At 40.7% G+C, this 22,046-nt stretch overlaps 1 protein-coding gene and 1 pseudogene across 2 annotated transcripts in view; one reads left to right on the forward strand and one right to left on the reverse strand.

Annotated features, from left to right (window-relative positions):
• The window catches only part of LOC146705126 (metabotropic glutamate receptor 8-like), a 146,498-nt gene that overhangs the window by 94,432 nt on the left and 30,020 nt on the right, over positions 1–22,046 (forward strand). For both annotated transcript variants that reach the window (XM_085462713.1, XM_085462714.1), the window contains exon 4: positions 20,346–20,481. In XM_085462713.1, coding sequence (XP_085318839.1) covers positions 20,346–20,481 — 136 coding nt within the window. The remainder of the gene's footprint in view (positions 1–20,345; positions 20,482–22,046) is intronic.
• Positions 16,155–18,296, reverse strand: LOC146705128 (uncharacterized; annotated as a pseudogene).

Here is a 22,046-nt window from a genome sequence, read left to right on the forward strand (position 1 = left end):
TGGTCAGCGAATACTGACTTTCGAACTTAGTTAGAACTGTACAAACCCTGTTTTTGCCCTGTTGTATTTACTGTTTTTCCATGTATTGTTGTTTTAATTCAGTTCAGTTTTATTTATATTGAAACAAGATTTTCCTCAAGGAACTTAATATTGTAAGGTAAAGACCCTACAATACCACATAGTAACCCCAACCATCAGACCATACAGTTATATAAGGTCTTTAAGATAAGATGGGACCTGATTGAAGACCTTGTATGTGGTGAGAAGTATTTTAAATTAGATTCTTGATTAATCAGAGAGCCAGTAAAGGGAAGCTGATATAGGAGAAATATGTTGAATCTGTCTCTTTATAGTCTAGTTTCAAGAAACTACTGCATCTTTGTGGTAGCAGAATATAAATAACTAATGGGTGGCTCAAAACTTTTGCACAGTATTGAAGCATAATTAAATAGAAATCAGAAGGATGTGAAGGCCACAATGCAAATAAGAAACTTGATAGGTAACAGTTCCTAATGTCTGAAACCACAGTTGTTTAGCATGTAGTTATAATGCAACCTAACCATACCCAGGTTCACTGGTGATCTGATGGATGTAAAGAGTTTTAAACTGGGCAAAAGATCTCATACAGTATTCTTTATGGACTTTATTTTTGTCCTCTTACTGAGCACTCATAGTGTTATTCTATCCCTGTAATGTCATCAGGACTATGTTACTCACCTTACCTCCACAGGAGCCTAGGTACAAGGTATTTTGTTATTATTATTACCACGGCCTTTATTTTCTATGTCTGTTTCCATTTGATTCAGTAACTGCTGCTTCTTGTCTTAATCATCAGAGCTGGTTGAAGCAGACAGAAACCTAAGTGAACATATTTTGAACACATTTCCCTCACAAGAAAGGATCTCGCCATCTCTGCAAGCCACCTCAAATCAAATCAAATCAAATCACTTTTATTGTCACATCACATGTGCAGGCACACTGGCACAGCACATGCGAGTGAAATTCTTGTGTGCGAGCCCCACAAGCAACAGAGATGTGCAAACACAACAACACAAACGAGCAAAATACAAGAATGGCCAACCTGAAACTAATAAATATATGTACAATATATAATAGTGTATGCATTTCTGGATGTGTATACTAAATATTTTCCTACTTGTGTGTGTGTGTGTGTGTGTGTGTGTGTGTGTGTGTGTGTATACACATTTTTACAAATTAAATAGTAAAAAAAATAAAAATAAAATAATAATAATAATAATAATAATAAAATATATAAAATATACAGAGTGAGACATGTGCAAAACAAGTGGCATTTATATACAGTGTGGAGTGCATAATGTTAAAGTTCCAGTAGTGAAGCTGAGGTGTCTATGACGTGTTCAGCAGTCTGATGGCCTGGTGGAAAAAGCTGTCTCTCAGTCTGCTGGTACGGGACCGGATGCTGCAGAACCTCCTTCCTGATGGAAGCAGTCTGAACAGTTTATGGCTGGGGTGACTGGAGTCCTTGATGATCCTCCCCGCTTTCCTCAGGCAGCGCTTCCTGTAGATGTCTTGGAGGGAGGGAAGCTCACCTCCAATTATCCGTTCAGAGCACCGCACTACTCTCTGGAGAGCTTTGCAGTTGTAGGCGGTGCTGTTGCCATACCAGGTGGTGATGCATCCAGTGAGGATGCTCTCAATGGCACAGTGATAGAAGGTCCTGAGGATGCGGGGGCTCATGCTGAATCTTTTCAGTCTCCTGAGAAAGAAGAGGCGCTGCTGCGCCTTCTTCACTGTTTTGTTTGTGTGTACTGACCACGTAAGATCCTCAGCCAGATGTACTCCAAGGAACCGGAAGCTGCTCACTCTCTCCACAGCAGCGCCGTTGATGGTGATGGGGGTGTGTACTTCTCTGCACCTCCGGAAGTCCACTATCAACTCCTTTGTCTTTGCGACGTTGAGGGTGAGATGGTTGTCTTGACACCAGTGGGTCAGGGCGCTGACCTCCTCCCTGTAAGCCGTCTCATCACCGTTGGTGATAAGACCCACCACTGTAGTGTCGTCCGCAAACTTCACAATGATGTTGGAGCTGTTAGTGGCTGTGCAGTTGTAGGTGTAGAGTGAGTATAGGAGAGGGCTCAGTACACACCCCTGTGGAGCACCAGTGTTCAGTGTGATGGGGGATGAGGTGATGCTGCCCAGTCTGACCACCTGGCGTCTGTCAGACAGGAAGCTAAGGATCCAGCTGCAGAGGGAGCTGCTCAGTCCTAGATCCTGCAGTTTCCTGTCCAGCTTCGAGGGAACGATGGTATTGAATGCTGAGCTGTAATCTACAAACAGCATTCTCACATACGTGTCTCTCTTCTCCAGGTGTGACAGGGCAGTGTGTAGTGTCAGGGCTATGGCATCATCAGTGGACCTGTTGTGGCGGTATGCAAACTGTAGAGGGTCCAGTGAGTCGGGTAGTGCAGAGCAGATGAAGTCCCTGACCAGCTTCTCGAAGCATTTGCTTACGATGGGGGTCAGGGCTACAGGTCGCCAGTCGTTCAATGAGGAGATGGTGGAGGATTTGGGTACAGGGACGATGGTGGCCATTTTGAAGCAGGCTGGGACTACAGACAGAGAGAGGGAAAGGTTGAAGATGTGTGTGAACACTCCAGCCAGCTGAGCCGCGCATGACTTGAGGACGCGGCCGGGAATCCCGTCCGGACAAGTAGCTTTGCGCGCGTTCACCTTCCTGAAGCACTTCCGCACATCCTCCTCAGACACAGTGTGCGCACTGACGTCATCCGCGGTGCGCACACTGTCCGGTCTCATGGTGTTCGCTGCGTCGAATCTAGCGTAGAATACATTTAGATCCTCACACAGAGAGGCCGTGGTCTGCTGGTGTGCTGGTTTTCCCTCTAAAGTCTGTGATCGTGTTTAGTCCCTGCCACATACTCCGAGGGTTGTCAAACTGTTGCTCCACCCTGTCCCTGTACTCACGTTTGGCTGCTTTGATCGTCTTCCGGAGTTGGTAATGTGCGTGTTTGTAGTCCGATGTGTTCGCGGAGGCAAAGGCGGTGTTCCGTGCCGCGCGAACATCTCCGTTAATCCAGGGTTTTTGATTTGGGAAGGATTTAACTGTTCTGGATGGGACGACATCTTCCACGCATTTCCTGATAAATCCACAGACTGAGTCTGTGTACTCATCAATGTCTCTGGCGGCCACGTGAAACATTTCCCAGTCCGCGTGATCAAAACAGTCCCGCAGCGCAGACTCCGATTGGTCCGTCCAACAGTGCACCGCCCTCCGGGTTGGAGCTTCCTGTTTCAGCTTCTGCCTGTAGGCGGGCAGGAGCAGGATGGAGCAGTGATCTGATTGGCCGAATGGGGCGCGGGGGAGGGCTTTGTACGCATCCCGGAAAGAGGTGTAGCAGTGGTCGAGTAGCCGGTTTCCACGTGTGTTAAAAGGATGTGTTGATGGAGTTTTGGTGAGACTTTCTTCAGGTTTCCCTTATTAAAGTCTCCGGCTGTGATAAACGCTGCCTCTGGGTGTGCGGTTTCCTCGCTGCTGATCGCGCTGTACAGTTCCCTGAGTGCACGGTCAGTGTCGGCTTGTGGGGGTATGTAAACAGCCGTAATAATCACTGCTGTAAATTCCCTCGGTAGCCAGAATGGCCGGCACTTAATCATCAGGTACTCCAGGTCCGGTGAGCAGAAGGATTTGACCGGGTGCACGTTCGCATAATCACACCAGCTGTTGTTGATCATGAAACACACACCACCGCCTCTGCTTTTCCCAGTAAGATCCTGTGACCTGTCCGCGCGGTGCACGGAGAACCCCGGTAGTTGTATTGCGGAGTCCGGTACTTTGTCCGATAGCCAGGTTTCTGTGAGGCAGATCACGCAGCAGTCTCGCATCTCTCGCTGGAATGAGATCCGTGCCCGAAGCTCGCACAGCTTGTTCTCCAGAGACTGCACATTAGCCAGTAATAAACTGGGTAACGGTGGTCTGTAAGTGCGCCGTCTCAGTCGAACCAGAACGCCAGATCTTCTCCCTCTGCGTCGGCGTTTGCGGCCTCCAGGGCCAGAGAACAAAGCGTCTCAGGTGAGATGAATGGGGCAGAGGTGTGGACTCGAGTCACATGACTTGGACTCGAGTCAGACTCGAGTCATTAATTTTATGACTTTAGACTTGACTTGAAAAAATGTTCTAAGACTTGTGACTTGACTTGGACTTTTACACCAATGACTTGGGACTTGAATTGGACTTGAACCGGTTTACTTGAAAAGACTTGATATTTCACCCCAAATATAAAATTTAACATGCATATTATATAGAGATTGAAAATGTGACGTCATTCACGGGTAGAACCGCAAAGGATTCTGGGAACTCGTGGCAAGCGGTACTAGCGCACGCAGGCTTTCAATTGAAATCAGTTATACAGCGATAAAAAGAAACACAAAAATGTCAAGAAGCCGTTGTATTATTAACTGCAATAGCCGGTCGCATGACAGCCACGGGAAGCCGACGGGTAAAGAGATCGGTTGTTATCGGATTACGTCGTTGAAGAGAAATTGTTCAAGCCATGTTTCCGAAGTAACAAAGAGGCGACTGGATTGCAGCCATTCAAAGATCAAATATAACGTCCCAGAACACTCCAGCTCACAGGTTAGTCTGCTCCAAGCATTTACACGAAGGTCAGTGTTTTTTAGTAGTTAATACGTCATTTTTCTTAACATAATTAGTGATATAGGTTACAAGCAAGTCTGGCGCTGAACAGAAATTGTCGCGCTATGCTCCTTTATTTATTGTGCATAAATAGTGAATTGTCCTGACACAATATTGCGTTTCGCCTCTGTTATTATGGTACATTGACAAAAACATATACTTTTATTCACAGGATAAAACAGTTGTTTTGTATCACTAATTGCCCAGTGCGATTACAGTATTATTGTCACTGCTACATTTCTGTGATGCTACCAGAAATTATTTCCACTACTAATTAATTACCGTTGAGCTCAAAGGTCCTATTAATAAACGGTTAACGAATGTGTATTTATGACGACGATTTGTGAGACTGGTAAACTTATGATACGATGGTCTTTACTTTCTACACGGTGCATTTCAAGGTCCTGCACCCATCCGTCGGTAAACTGTACCTGGGCTTGTTGCAGTGACCGGAAGTTACTAAACTTCATGATCGTATGCACTCACTCCAAGAACCGTATAATTATAAATATGCATATAAATATGCTACAATGAGATAGCTGACTTCATCTAACTAGCAAATGTTTTCCAGGCTACGTTGGTGATGCAGTTTTTTTTTAATGTGTATGATATTTTTGTCATGCGATTTTAAAGCTGGTCCTACAACCGCATCCAAGAATAACATGCAGCTTATCTCAGAACTGTCGGTGAAAATTATTCTTGGAGCTAAGTTTAATTGAGCTGCATTTTAAAGAGGTGCAATTTCACAATTTGTGTATATTTTCTAAGTTCACTATTTTGTCATGTGTTGAGAAAAACACCGATTTTAAAATTACATGGTCTAATATTTACATTTAGCATAAAACTGCAACATGCTTTTTTTCATTTTTTTTTTAAAGACTCGAAAGGACTTGAAATTCAAAGTTTCAGACTTGTGACTTGACTCGGACTTTTACACCAGTGACTTGAGACTCGACTCTGACTTGCCTGACATTACTTGAGACTTGACTTGAGACTTGAGGATAAAGACTTGAGACTTACTTGAGACTTGCAAAACAATGACTTGGTCCCACCTCTGGAATGGGGGGTCTGCAAACGGAGCGTCCGTGTTGCAAAACTTGAACTCCGGAAAGTTATAAGAAAGACCGTCTTTTATGTCCAGTAAGGTTTGTCGGTCGTACACAAGGAGACAAGTGCTGCTCGTGAAAAAATAAAGGAAAAGTAAAATTAAACACAGAAGAAAGCCGTTGCTTGGGGGAGCTCGCGACGAGGCTGCCATACTCGGCGCCATCTTGTCTAAATACTCACTCACTGTGGGTTTGTTAGTTATTTTCCACTGAATTTCTTTAGTATCCTGGTACACATACTACTCCTTTTAGGAAAAGGCTGAGAGTCTAATGGTTTTTTCCCATTAATTCATTTCCTTCATTTTGTTTGGAGACAGATGTGGAGGCAAACTGCAAAGCGCAACCAGAGTTGGCAGCCATATGGTCTATCAGCATACTCGTCATTTGCTAAACTAGTTATAGTATGATGAAGTTTTTCGGTGAAACTGAAACCTATAGAAAAGTTAAACTGAGGGATGAACAGTGTTTGACAAATCCAAAATTTGCAAGATGTCATGTGAGAGCTTTTCCTAGATTTGTCTTGGTATAATAATGATTGCAGATTAATTCCAAAGCACGTTTTGTCTATATCTGTACAAAAAAACCCATTTTGTGTGAAAAGGTTAACTTAATTTCAGTCAGTAACCATCTGCAGATTCTATCTTCAGTTATTTTCATTTATTTGGTACTATGGCTCTGTTCTGGGACCCCCAAGAGACCCAAGACAGAACAGAGCAGGCATCACTGACAACTGTTATTATTTTATTTCACTGAATAAGTGTGATATAGAATGAAGCTGCTTGCTGATATTTGCCAACTGAATGCAAAGAATGCTGAAAGCCACCTAGTTATGCTCTATTTTCACCAACCAATGTACTTAGAACAGATTTCTCTGTTATATTTCTGACATGTCAAAACATTTTGATCACATCAGCGAAATATGCCGTTGGTCTTTTGAGCACCTAACAGTAGCATCAAAAGCTAAACATATAGTGTCTAAAAGACTTCTGATGATGCCCTGTCTGTCTCCTACACATCCTGCAGTGACTGCAAACACCCCACAAGCTTAACCATTGCAAGACAAGCTCTGTTTAAATGATTCCTGCAACTGAGACACTCTTCTTTTATCCTCATTTGCATTTTAAAGACATGGTGCCCACTTTATGAAATTTTGGCAAATGAGGCCACTTTAGACTTTATTCAAAGGCTATAAATAGCACTGTAAGCTGGGTTTTTTTTAATGCGGATACATGAGACAGAGCCAAGCTTGTGCCAAAATTTCTGTTTCTGTGAACAACAAACCCAAAGTGAGGCTAAAAAACCTTTCATACTGCAAATGAAAGTGTCCCATTTTTGACCAATTCATTTTTGTCTTCTCTTTTATAAATATGTGAAGTTCTGGTCCAAACCTTCTGGGTTTGACTGCATCTGATCCATGCTGAGTAATAAACTGGGATGCCTCATTGTGAAATCCCATCTCCAATATGTTTTTTAACATCTGAGTCTGTTGCCAAACATGTACCAATGAAATTTTAGATGGTTGAAGAAACATTTTTAGCTCTGGCAGTCCACCTGCCAACCCTGAAAGTTAAGAACTGGGGATGATTGGCTCCTTAGTGTATTAGTTTAGTTTCATTGGCCTGGGTCTTTGTCCCAGGTTTTTGAGTTTGCCTAGTCTGTTGTTCAGTTCTTGAGGGTTAATGAGATGCTAATGTTCACTTTGGAGAGCCGCTGAGTTTTGTTATGATTGTAGTTCTTAGTTCTGGTTTATTCTCTTTCCTTATGTGTCCAGTCTGTCTCACTCTGTCCTTGCTGTGTCCTCCCCTGTGTCCCCAGTATGTAGTCTATTGTGTCTGTTAATGAATGTCAAATTTGGTGTCACTCTCTGTCTCTGTCTCTCACCCATTCGCTCTCTCTCTGCCTCTGTCTCCCTCTCTGTCCCTCGATCTCTTCCAACTCTTGTCTCTGTCTCCTTCCTCCCTTCCCTGTATTTAGTCAGTCTGAGTCTCAGTATGTGTTTCCCTTGTTTCCTGTGGCTGGTCTCAGTCTGTTTCCTGTTTTATTGTGATAGTCTTTTGTCCCGTGTGCATTATGTTTAGTTTTGCTTCCCCCGTCTCGTTTTGTCTTGTTTGCTCCAGCTGTGTTTCCACTTCACCCTCTCATCTGTATCATGAGGATTCGTCACTTTCCCTCCGTGTCATTTGGCTCTGGTGTTACTGTTTTCTAGCATCTCTAGTTTCACATTTTTCCAGTTTAGTTTTCTTAGTAGTTTCCTGGTTCCCTTTTATGTGCTTTTATGTGATTGGCTTAGTTTTGTTCATGTTTTAACTTGAACTTAAAACACTTTGACAAATATAAACCGTACTTATTTTTATTGAAAACAGGATGTGAATTTCTGAATGGTGAAATGTGTAATATACACATTGTAAAGTAAATATCAAAAAAGCAAATTGGTATTTTTCTATAGACAGAAATATATTTTATGTTACTTGCTTGTGATGTATGTATGTGATTATGTACTGTTTCTTGACTTTTCTTGATTATGTTCTCTTTATTAGCAGTAATTCAGTTTCTACTACAGAAGTATACTGTTTGGATTTTACAGTCTGTTGGTGTTGCCGTTTAATACTCTTTTTAAAAACTTTTTTTTACAGTTTGTTTTTTAAAAACAGCAAAATACTTTTTCCATCTAAGACACTTCCGTTTAGTCGTAACTTGTTGTTGTTGTTGTTGCTATTATTATCATTAATATTACTGCCTTTAAACGTATGCTTTCCTCAGACACAATTAAAAATTGTATTAATCCCACTGGGAAAGGGTTGGTACTTGGATGGGAGACTGCCTGAGAATAACAGGTGTTGTAAGCTTATAATTGCAGGGTCTTTACCTTCAAGTACAAAGCACCTTAAGGTTACTGTTGTTGTAAATTGGCTCTATATAAATCAAATCGAATTGAATATTAACAAATGGCTTAAATGAATTTCTAATTAGTTCTGTTATGTATACTTTATTGATCCCCATGGGGAAATTCCTCTCTGCATTTAACCCATTTACTCAGTCATGCATGTTACATGAAAACCTTATAACTTATGAGCTGATTATCGTGAACATGAGATAAGCAAAGTACCAAAACCAGAGAATAACTGAGAGCGAAGCTGCTGAATATAGAGAGAACACTAGAAACATAATACTGGGAAAACAGAGCTAAGTCTTCCCTTGACAACATGACAGAGGAAGACTGAGACAATATATACAAGTGGTAATGAGGGAAGAAGTGCAGGGAGATTAATTCACAGCTGAGGAGAATCAGGGAATCAATAATGGGAGGGACATGAACATAAGCTAGAGAAGATACAGAATAACAAACCACTAATAGAATAAATTGGAAATTAAACATCTAAATGGGGGAACAAGATTAACTTGACACGAGCGATCACTGAAAGCCAAAGCAGATGTGACACGAGAACCGAATGGAAACTAAGCAAAACTAGCCAAATACAACCTGAAAGACAGAGCAACTAAAACTAAGACCAGAGGATTCATATAAAAAGGTTAGAAAATAAACCCTTAAGAATGAACAACAATGTAAAAAAAAACACGTAAGAATAGTTTAATAATAGAACCCAGACTTATATATGACTCCGTCCAGAATACTCAGACAATGGGCTCAGCATATACTGTACAACAGTCACTGGGGAAACAGTAAGCAATATATATAAATATGATACAACCTATATTACCTTTATTACAAAAGAAATAAGGAACAAAACTCCATTTGAAATGACTTTTGAACCCGAAAGGAATCATAAATTCATTAAATTTCAAAAGCCTGGCATATGAGACTTGAGGACTAAACATAAGTGTCACAGTCTCTGACATACAGGGTGGGCCATTTATATAGATACACCGTAATAACATGGGAATGGTTGGTGATATTAAAGTCCTGTTTGTGGCACATTAGTATATGCGAGGGGGCAAACTCCTCAAGATGGGTGGTGACCATGGTGGCCATTTAGAAGTCGGCCATCTTGGATACAACTTTTGTTTTTTCAATAGGAAGAGGGCCATGTGACACATCAAACTTATTGGTAATGTCACAAGAAAAACAATGGTGTGCTTGGTTTCAACGTAACTTTATTCTTTCATGAGTTATTTACAAGTTTCTGACCACTTATAAAATGTGTTCAATGTGCTGCCCATTGTGTTGGATTGTCAATGCAACCCCTCTTCTCCCACTCTTCACACACTGATAGCAACACCGCAGGAGAAATGCCAGCACAGGGATCCAGTATCCGTAGTTTCAGGTGCTCCACATCTCGTATCTTCACACCATAAACAATTGCCTTCAGATGACCCCAAAGATAAAAGTCTAAGGGGGTCAGATCGGGAGACGTTGGGGGCCATTCAACTGGCCCACGACGACCAATCCACTTTCCAGGAAACTGTTCATCTAGGAATGCTCGGACCGGGCACCCATAATGTGGTGGTGCACCATCTTGCTGGGAAAACTCAGGGAACGTGCCAGCTTCAGTGCATAAAGAGGGAAACACATCATCATGTAGCAATATCAAATATCCAGTGGCCTTGAGGTTTCCATTGATGAAGAATGGACCCACTATCATTGTACCCCATATACCACACCAAACCATCACTTTTGTTGTTCCAACAGTCTTGGAGGGATCCATCCAATGTGGGTTAGTGTCAGACCAATAGCGCTGGTTTTGTTTGTTAACTCCACCATTCACATAAAAGTTTGCCTCATCGCTGAACAAAATCTTCTGCGTGAACTGAGGGTCCTGTTCCAATTTTTGTTTTGCCCATTCTGCAGATTCTGTGCGCCGATCTGGGTCATCCTCATTGAGATGCTGCAGTAGCTGGAGTTTGTAAGGGTGCCATTTGTGAGTAGCTAATATCTGCTGAAGGGATGTTGGACTAATGCCCCTCTCCAGTGACATGCGGCGAGTGCTACGCTGTGGGCTCTTGCTGAATGAAGCTAGGACAGCCACTGATGTTTCTTCATTAGTGACAGTTTTCTTGCATCCACATTTTGGCAAATCCAACACTGAACCAGTTTCACGAAACTTAGCAAGCAGTTTGCTAACTGTAGCGTGGGAGATGGGTGGTCTCGTAGGGTGTCTTGCATTGAAATCTGCTGCAATGACCCAGTTACTGCGTTCACCAGATATCAACACAATTTCGCTCCTCACGTGTTAACCTCTTCGACATGTCAATGGCTGTGAACAAAGAGAAACAGTGTGTGAAGAGTGGGAGAAGAGGGTTGCATTGACAATCCAACACAATGGGCAGCACATTGAACACATTTTATAAGTGGTCAGAAACTTGTAAATAACTCATGAAAGAATAAAGTTACGTTGAAACCAAGAACACCATTGTTTTTCTTGTGACATTACCAATAAGTTTGATGTGTCACATGGCCCTCTTCCTATTGAAAAAACAAAAGTTGTATCCAAGATGGCCGACTTCTAAATGGCCACCATGGTCACCACCCATCTTGAGGAGTTTGCCCCCTCGCATATACTAATGTGCCACAAACAGGACTTTAATATCACCAACCATTCCCATGTTATTATGGTGTACGGCATTAAGAAAAACCTTTATGAGGAATATATTTATTTTTGGTGCACTTCACTTGAAAAAAGTAAAAGAATCCTAATGACACCAGAAATGAAACCTTCCAGTACTAAATCAGTTTTCAGTGCTGATTAAATAACGGAATAACTGCATCCATGCATCCATCCACACTATGGCCACAGGTCTGTATTTTAACAGGTCTGGATATAAATAGTGTGGTGAGGTCAACAAATGCAAATCAGGATTCTTCTGCTCCCGAAGTTGGCAACTTAAACAGTACAAGAACTTACTACAAGGTTTGATTTAGTCAGTCTGCAGTACCCACAACCCTAAACAAGAAATCTGTTTCAGCTCTCTGATAGAAAAGAAAAGTCCTAATCTGTTACACTATAAGTCTTAGATGGTAAATTGACTGATTCTTATATAGTGCCTTACACATTGCTCATTCACACAAGCCCTTTTTCTTCTATTCTCTTTCTACCTAACGTTCACAATGTGATGAATCAGAGCATCTTGCCCATGCAGACTGGAGCAGACGGGACTCTGCTCTACCACCTGAGCTACAGCCACCCCCTCTCAGGTAATGCAGAGCCAATGTGGGTGAAGGGACTCGCCCAGCCTGACTGCCTTGATGTCCAGGTGTCTTCCCTGCCTGCCCTGATATGAGAAAACCTGTGTAGCCTTGCAGGTCACATTGCATCAGTCACAGCTGTTATGGCAGCCCCCCTCTCAGTCGTGGCACTTGTTAATCTGGACTGGTTATAGAGGTCCATACCGTAGGCCCCAAGGGACTGTTACCTTTAGTGGTCCTCAAAGAGTGAAAAAGTGAATGTCAGCAATGTAGACTTTAAGGAACAGGAAATTTTATCATAGCAATTTTGCAGGACTAATTCAAAAGGAAAATAAAATAGTAAAAAATCACTAAACAATAATTAAATCACTTAAACTATACTTATGTAGCTAACGCTGAGCATTTTCTTATCTTTGATGAGGAGAGGTAGGAGCACAACTGGATCCAAAGATGCACTCATCCTCTTGTTCTAAGTCCATGATAATCACCCAACAGGAAAGCAGCATCCCATGGGCATTCAGTGGAAGTAAATCAAACTCCTTCTGAATTGACCATCTAACACAGTAAAAATGAGCGTTGAGGATAGCTGTCAGAAAAATGTTCTTAAAAAGTGAGACACGCAGAGCAGAAATTTTAATGAGCAGCAAGTTTAATGTGTTTATATACTTGCAGGGGAGCAACAGCATACACAGTGAAAGTCTATGCACGTGCTCATCTAGGCGATCCTGTTGATCCTTTTTATACATTTTTCTAGTCACACACTAAATCTGAGATAAGATATGTGAGACTTTCTCATACATTCCTTTCGAAGCAAACAGTTTATTCTTCTTAAAAAGATATACAACCAGTTTGCAGGTTCACAGGTTGGCCTGGGTCGATCCCCTGTTCACCTCCCTTTCCCACTGGTTGTCACATCTTTTTAACCTTACCCATGGGGACATCCAATCACATTATCAACATCCAATCATCTGATGTCCACTCACACTTTCTGCTCTCGTATGCTCTCTCTGTCAATCTGACTTGCATGATTTAAGACAAAATGTCAACTTTGAACTACTTTAATCCATAAAAGTTAATTTTTTCATTCTTAACACAGAAATTCTATCACATTTAAGCACTGAATCACATATAGATATAATTCCCTTAATGTTTCATTCAGTTTATGTGATTCCACTTTAATTTATCTATTTATCTTTAGCACATAACATTCACTTTTTAATTCAGATCCAGGGGAATACTTTCTTTTATCCTTTTAAACTCTGTGTTTGTCAACCACCATTTATGCATTCACCACACACACACACACACACACACACACACACACACACACACACACACACACACACACACACACACACACACAACAGGGCCATTAGAATAGTCATTTTACCTACTCAAACTACATTTCTCATTTTGATCAAAAATAATGTTATTATAACATGATAATATATCGTATCTTTGATTAAGAATAAAAATGCTTTATTATTAGGAAATAGAGAAAAGCTCTTTTTTAGCAGTCTCATAAAGCTGGATGCTAAGACCTTTGACCCCCTGAGAGGGAAGTCAACAATATTGTAGGTAGAAGACTGTCTTCTACAGTCTTTTCACACACAGTAAGTGAAAAGAGGACTGAGTACACTGTAGTTGATGAGACAATGACATTAATTCTCTACAGAAGCTCATTTGATAAGACTGCAACATGCTTCTTCAGGCATGTAAACCCATCAGATATTACTCAGACATTGTCATGGCAGATCATAATGTGAAAGTGTGTTTCTATCATTTGGCTTGTTTCTTGAGATTAGGATCTTGTTTGTATGTCAGCCCCTCAGCAAGCTGCTACAGTTGCCTAACAGTCTGTTCTTCTTATTCAGTAATATTTAGAGTTTACTTTAGATCGAGTAGTTCATTTTAAAGTCTCATGTGTTAAATAATATGCAACATTAGGGTCCTTAAATTTGTTCCTATAGCTCGCCTGCAACAGTGTAGCATCTGGTGTATCATTCAGTACAGCTTCCAGCGAGCAGACCATCTTGTCTGCTCGCTGAGACAATAACGGGAAAAAAGAAGAAAAAAATACACACAAGTGTTCAGGCGAACTAACCGAAGCTTATTTAGAACTTCCAGTGTCACTGGCGCAATAACTCATCGGGCGCATAACAAACATCACAAAGTAAAAGGCTTGTTTATATTTTCATATGTAAAGAGGCATAACCACATTCACTCTGTAACTGCCTTTGAATCTGATACCACATTAGGGCAATTGCCAGGGTTAGGGTTAAACATCACAACAGCTAATTTAACATCTCAGTGCAGCATGACAGGGCACAGAGCTTTTAATGTACCATGCTCATTTTGAAAGCTAACTCCCCAGTGGAGTTCATGTAACGGTGAATGCCTGTTGGACTCAGCACAGCTTCAAAGTGTGTACAGCCACATGAAATTTCACTCTCAACACATTAAAACTGATCAGTTTGCACTAGACAGCTGCTACTTACATAGCAACTCTACATCACTGTAATGTATTCAATACAGTTCAGTTCAATTCTATTCTATTCAGTGCAGTTCATTTTGATTCAATTACAATTTATTTAGATTGTATCTAAATAAATTGTATATATTGTATATTGTATATTGTATAAAAAAAACCCTTTTAACAGAAAAATTAACACCAGTAGAACCAGGCTCAGGGACGGGCCGCCATCTGCTATGACCAGTTGGGGCTGACGGGAGTAAGACACAACAAAAGACACACTGTGGAAGAAAACCAGAGTTTAACTAATGATTAATGACTGTGAAATAATCTGAAATGTCATACTCCCTCAAATAACCTGAATTATATATTGGAAAAAGGTTAAAAGTTCACAAATCTCACATCAGACAATTCACATATACACTTCTAAAAATGACTGGGTTGAGGAAAACGTTTTGCATTTAAGTAAACCACGAAGAGCTCAATAATGCTGTAACTATACAATACTAAAAAAAAATATAGTGCTAATTAACATATTTCTGGTGCTCTTATCAGTACTGATAAGATCCTAAGTAATAGAATTAGATAGTGTGACTATAACTAATAAATCCAAAACATGCGTTTTGCATAAGTGTTGACAGTCAGTTACATTTCATCTTTGTTTTTGCTGCTATTGTAAACTGTTGTTATTATTAAACTGTTCAGAGCTGCATCACATTCTATGAAAGGTACTGAACCCAAAACTTGCTCCTAATTCACCATCATGACCTTAAAGAAAAAGCAATTGCACGCATAAATGGGTGAATTGTCTTTGTAGTATAAAGAACTTAAAGCAAATAATTAGACTAGAAGTGTTACATGAATGCAGCTTGTTCACCATTTCATACAGAAAAGAGGTGAATAAAAAACACTGGAAGCAATGAAAGGCCCAGGCCACATATATTCTGTTCATGTTAGAGTTTGGGTTTCTCTTTTGTTGAGAGATAAAATCAGCTCAGAGGTTTATTGAAAGATTCAGGAGAGTGAAGGTCACCTCTGTTCATTACTGATGTCTGTAAAGAATAATGTGAAACGCCTCCACATTCTTATGAATCCAACACTGATGAGCATCTTACAACATCATATTATATTACACACAGTAGCTGTAATGTAAAGACGTATTATGGCAATAGCAATTAGTATATTTCTTCCATACAATTACTGTTTACAGTGACTACTGATATTAGATACAATTCGTAGGTTGTTTTTCACATATCACAATTCATATTTCAGTACACAGAATGCAAGGAGCAGCAAAAAATGAAAAAGATTTAAGTGATGTCTGAAGTTATAATTTTCAAAACTCAGACATTAATAAAATAATTCTCTTTTTCTCATCATGAACACACATGCTGTTGTTTATTTTTTACTTACTATTTTTTCACAGCGTCAACTGTAGGTTAATGAAAGTAGTCCCAATTAATGTACTAGTTCTTCCTGTTATGCAGGAAATGGAAATTAATATTCTTGCAAATAATACAATTTAATAAAAATTAAAAATATAACATGTAGGTAAGTAAACACAGCTTTTGCTCATTGCTTTGTTGAAGCACCTTTTGCAGCAATTATAGCCTCGACGCTCCTATTTTCTTTGTAGAAGTTCAAAAGCTCCATCAGGCTGATGTTCCAGAGTGGTCCTGGAGCCACTCGTTTATTATCTTAGCTGTGTCTTAGGGTCATGTCCTGCTGGAAGATGAATCGTCACCCCAGTCCAAGGTCCAGAGTACTCTGGAGCAGGTTATCATCAAGGATGTCTCTGTACATTACTGCTTCATTATTCCCTTGACACTGACCAGTTCTTGCTGCCAAAAACATCCCCACAGCATGATGCTGTCACCACCATTATGCTTCACTGTAGGGATGGCATTGGCCAGATGATGAGCGGTGCCTGGTTTCCTCCAGACATGACACTTGGTTTTCAGGCCAAAAAGTTCAGCCTTTGTTTCATCACACCAGAGAATTTTGTTTTTCATTGCCTTAGAGTGGTTCGGTTGCCTTTTGACAAACTCCAGGTGGGCTGTCATGTCCCCTTTACAAGTGGCATCTATTTGGCAACTCTACCATACAAACCTGATTGATAGAAAGGCTTGTCCATCTAGAAGGTTCTCTTCTCTTCACAAAGCAACAGTGTAGCTCTGTCAGAGTGACCACCAGGTTCTTAGCCATCTCCCTGGCTAATGCCCCAATCTACCCCAATTGCTCAGATTGGTTAGAAAGAGTCCTGGTTGTTCCACATTTCTTCCAGATTCACAGGCGATAGTGGCCACTGTGCTCAGTCAGACTTTCAGTGCTGCAGAAATGTTTCTGTATGGTTCCCCTGATCTGTGTCTTGATGAAATTCTGTCTCAGAGGTGTAGAGACAATTTCTTGGACTTCATGGCTTGTTTTATGGTCTGACATATCATGTCTGACTTCATGACTTGTAGCGTGACTTTCCAAATCATATCCAGTCAACTGAATTTACCACACAAATTATGCTCTAAAATGGCAAAATGTGGAACAAGTGAAGCATTGTGAATACTTTCTGGATGCACTGTATAGTGTTAAAGCCTTATGTGCAGCTCAGTAGAAATATCTAAACTATGTAAAGACATCAAGTCCATGTTATTATAAACATTTTAAAGGGGATCATTATTGTTTTACAGACAGATGATTGATGGGTTTTAACGGGAGCTCAGTTGCGTTTAACACCCCAAGTTAAAGTTATGTACAACACTACATGATGCAATGATCTCAGTGTTGTGTTATCTAAAGAGCCCCCTTTTATTCTGTCATAAAGTAGAATATTAATACTTAAGTGTAAAGAAGAGATAATGAAAACTGAGTTTTTGAGAGACTTCAAGTAGACATGAAACATGTGTAAAGGTAAATTTACACCATGGAGCCCTACTTCAACTTTAAAGACTTATTTCTTAAATCTAGCTTCACAGACAGTGTTAACGTTTTTAAAAGCATGTTTCTATGGTCCTAGTTCCTAGTGATGTGCTCAGTTTAGTTTCTGTTAGGAAAGTCTTTTTTAATTTGTTCTTTATTTTTTTGGTATGGTTGACCGTCAACCTCAATAAATGGCTTGTGCTCAGTGAGTTCATTCTTACATCCATGTATACGCTGCATTTGGCTGGCCGATTAATAACACTAGAAAAAGGTTTTGGGAAGCTAAAGCCTGGCATTAAAAATAGCATCTCTGCAGTTACCTCTATATTCTGCAGCTTGAGTCTTGCTGAGGTTTTATTAGGGCTTGTAATGAATAACCGATGTTGTCACATGTTAGACGCTTTGTCCATCCATCCATCCATCTTCTTCCACTTATCCGGGGTCGGCTTGCTCAGCCACCTCCTACAGCTTGTCCGGGGGAACACCAAGGCGTTCCTAGGCCAGCCGAGAGATATAATTTCTCCAGCGTGTTCTGGATCTGCCCAAGGCCTCCTCCCGGTGGGGTGTGGCATGCCGGAACACTTCACCCAGGGGGCGCATAGCAGGCAACCTTGTCAGATGCCCGAACTACCTCAACTGGCTCGTTTCAATGTGAAGGAGCAGCAGCGGCTCTACTCTGAGCCTGTCCCGGATGGTCGAACATCTCACCCTATCTCTAAGGGAGAGGCCAGCCACCTTTCAGAGGAAGCTCATTTCTGCCGCTTGTATCCGAAATCTCGTTCTTTTGGCCACTACTCAAAGCTCGTGACCATAGGTGGGGGTAGAGATGTAGATCGACTGGTAAATTGAGAGCTTCGCTTTTACGCTCAGCTCTCTCTTCATCACAACAGACCGGGACAGCATCCACATCGCTACGGCCGCAGCAACAATCCGTCTGTCGATCTCCCGCTCCTTTCTCCCGTCACTCATGAACAAGATCCCAAGATACTTAAACTCCTCCACTTGGGGCAGGAACTCGTCCCCAACGCGGAGTGGGCACTCCACCCTTTTCCGGCTGAGGACCATGGCCTCAGATTTGGAGGTGCTGATTCTCATTCCCACTGCTTCACAATCGGCTGCGAACTGTTCCAAGGCGAGCTGGAGGCCATCACCCGATGAAACCAACAGAACCACATCATCTGCGAAAAGCATAGATGATATTCTGAGACCACCCAAGTGAAAGCCTTCCGCCACTTGGTTACGCCTAGATATCCTGTCCATAAAAATTATGAACAGGATCGGTGTCTTATCTAAATTTTCACATTGAAATATTAGTAGCTTACAACGTAGAGAACATTATTACATGCTCATACCAGCTCTTGTTTTTTGTATTCAAATGAGCACTAGTTAACTTTACTGAACAGCACGCTGAATAGTTCTTTTAACTTAAAATGACATTTCTGTAGTTGTTATCATTGCAGAAGAATACAAATTACATGTAAAGAACAAATTGGAAACAAAAACAACTGTTGTTAACAAATCCTCAATTTTATTCAAGTGTGAAGAAAAGCAGATTTTAGTTGAATGACAAGATGTGCTCTCACTAAAATGTGAGATGGAGCATCTGCAGTCACACTGTCAGTACCATGACCTTTAAACCCTCGAAAACATAATTCCTTAAATTACAGACAGCATCTCCAATCTGATGTGCTGATGGGTCTGTGTAGTGCAGAACTGAGTTAAGAATGGAGGTTTTAGTCTGATTGAAGCAGTCTGGGGAGAAAGAGTAAATGCCCTTTCAACTTGTTGTTAATGATAATGGCAGCAGGGTCTTAAATGTTTTATCTCCACCTTTCTCTCTGCAGCTCTGAGCTTAGCTTTAACAGGTGACACTGTTCCTCTCTCTTCAAATTGTTTAACAAGTCTTTGTTTAAGAAGATATGGGAAACAACTATTTATTTAATATAAAGTACAGATAATATTGATTTGAAAGAACTGATACATTCAAGTAAATTAATTATTTATTCTCCATATTTGTTTGCTTGGCTGTAGATAAATCTCACAGTATCACACATGCAGCTGATCATTGCACCCCTACTGAGCTGGAATTAATCACTGAGTAATCTATCAAAAATATTGTTCTGTTTTCTTGGCTGCCACTAAGTAACTCCAAGCTTCAGTTCCCTCCACAGATTATTATAGGACTGAGGCCTGGAGACTGACTACGCCACTCAGTGCCCTTAATGTGCTTCTTCTATTGCAGTTCTCTTGTTGCCTTAGCAGTGGGTTTTGGGTCACTGTCATGCCGGGAAGACTTATTCATGACCCAGGTCTTCCCGGCAGCAGTATCCAGACTGAAAGAGTAAAAAAACAAATTAAAAATCATACATGAAAAACTAAATGTAAGAAATCTTTAAACAAATTTTAAGGATGATTCAAGGGATGTTAAATGATTCACAAATAATCTAAGATGTATTAATACAAGGAAATGCAGAATCACATTGGTGCATATGTTTCACTGACAGCAGATAAAAGTGTGATGATTCATGTGCTGTCATATGTGAGTATCAGAGTAAAAATTTGACCAAGATAAAATAAATTTGGGTTGTATAGGTGCAATAGTTGGCGAATCATCATTCTTTTCTGTTTGTGCTCCTTTATTTTATTACATTTTCCAATATTTTCTCTCCTCTTCCTATTATTATTCTTTTCTCTTTCATTTTGTTCACATTGTCATACAACACATATAAAGTAATAAATGAAATAACACTGAAAAGAAATGATTAACTAAAAAGATAAAAGTAGCACACGAACAACAGTGTATTCAGATCATAATTCTAATTGTGAAAGCTGCCAGACAGGACAGAGTTAAAAAGAAATCACATCATGTCCTTATATGAATATACATGAGTAGACTTTAAGACTGTAATAGAATTGTTTTGTAATAATTACCACCTCAGAAGGTTAAAATGAGGCTAGCCCTAGCAGTCTCAGTCTTGTTTATTAAATATTTGTTTTTTCTCCCTCTGTCACTCTCAGGAGGGGTGTGCATTGCTCAATCTCTGAAAATTCCTCGTGAGCCGAGACCTGGAGAGTTTGATAAGATAATCCTCCGTTTAGTGGAGACACCCAATGCCCGCGCTGTCATCATGTTCGCCAATGAAGACGACATTCGGTAAAGAAAAAGGTTATTTCTTGTGCATCTAACATGTATTCCAAGGTCCTATTTAATTTGTACTTTATTATGATTATATGATTTTATGGTACTACTAGTACAAAAAAGGGGAAAAACTATACTGTAAATGTTGAAAGAATTTCTTTACTTAAACATGATGAAAGACTTGAGTATGACTGTAGGAATGTGTTCACATAACTGGGCCAGCCATTAGTATAAAATAAAATATTTTTACATGTGCATTAACATGAGTAGGACATGAAAATGTCTTACCCATTCACTAATTGCAGATCTAAATCTTAATAAAAGCCTGAAGCTCATCTTTTTGATAAGCAGGGATAACAAACAAAAAGTCAGGTTTAATTTTAAGCTGATTCAGGACAAACATGAAAAACAAAAGTATTGGAAGAGTCTAAAACTTAGAAAAAGAGACAAAAGCTTAATGGAAGAGCTATCACTGAGGATGCACGTGTGTATCCTCTATCGAAATGATGCATGAAAGTGTCACGGTCATGGGTCAGTGACCCAGTGTTTCGAGTTTGCGTTGTTATTGAACTTTGATTTTGTCAGTATTTATTATTTCTAGTATTTTGGTTTCTATGTTAGCATTCTTAGTATTCTGGTTTTTCTCTCTGTGTTCCATGGATGCTCTGTGTCCCCCTGTCAGCTGTCTCTCCTTGTCAAATCCGCGTCTATGTGTTGTGTTTCCTGTTTTACTTTGTTGTCTAGTTTGGCTTCCTCTGGTCTTATTGTGTTTGATTACTCCCAGGTGTGCTCTCCTCCTGTGTCCCATTCCCCCGTTATCCCTCAGTGTATTTTAGCCCTGTGTTTCTCTCAGTCAGTGTCGTGTCGTCCCCTCATGCTGTTTGGTTTTCCCTCTGTGTGCCTCGTCTCCAGGTTTCTTACTGTTTAGTATTAGTTTCTAGTTTAGTTTCGGTTTTTGAAAGTTTATCGTTTATGGAGTTTTTTTTGTTACTGGAATAAAAGCAGCCTCTTTGAGTTTACGCTTCTGTCTGAGTGGCCTTCATTCTGGGCCCTACACCCTGCCTACCACAGCCGATTCATGACAGAAAGAGGCATACCGCCAAAAACTGACACCTTTCCTTTTATGGGCTGCTGTCACTCCCCCCTCCCAAGTGATGGTCAGCTCAATGAGCAGAACCCTCTTCTCCACTATGTACCTGCAGCTGGATAGTGTAGTGGTATGACTACACACATTTGGAGCGGGAGTCACAAGTTTGATTCCCACCCTTTATCCAGTAAGAGTCCTGGCTAGACCCCCATGCTAAAAAACCAAGCCCTGCAATGGGCGCGGCTAGGTCTGCAGCCTGTTTGCAGCTCGGACTTCACTACATGTTGTACTCTGTATAATTGTGTATGTGACAAATAAAGGTTGTTGGTTTTACCACATGGCGAAATCAGATCAGAGAGTGGTTGTCAAGACCTTTCTCATAAAGACCAGGTCTTTCCTGAGGTCTACCAGCATTTGCCACCTTTTTACCTGGCTGCCAGTCATGCTGCCAGGCTTCACAAATCCTTGTAGGGCATAATTGGCTGCTGGTTTG

This window comes from Copadichromis virginalis, linkage group LG7, assembly GCF_057382275.1.
Source record: "Copadichromis virginalis isolate Kocher_CV1m ecotype Utaka linkage group LG7, C_Virginalis_male_GT1.1, whole genome shotgun sequence".
Lineage (NCBI taxonomy): Eukaryota > Metazoa > Chordata > Actinopteri > Cichliformes > Cichlidae > Copadichromis > Copadichromis virginalis.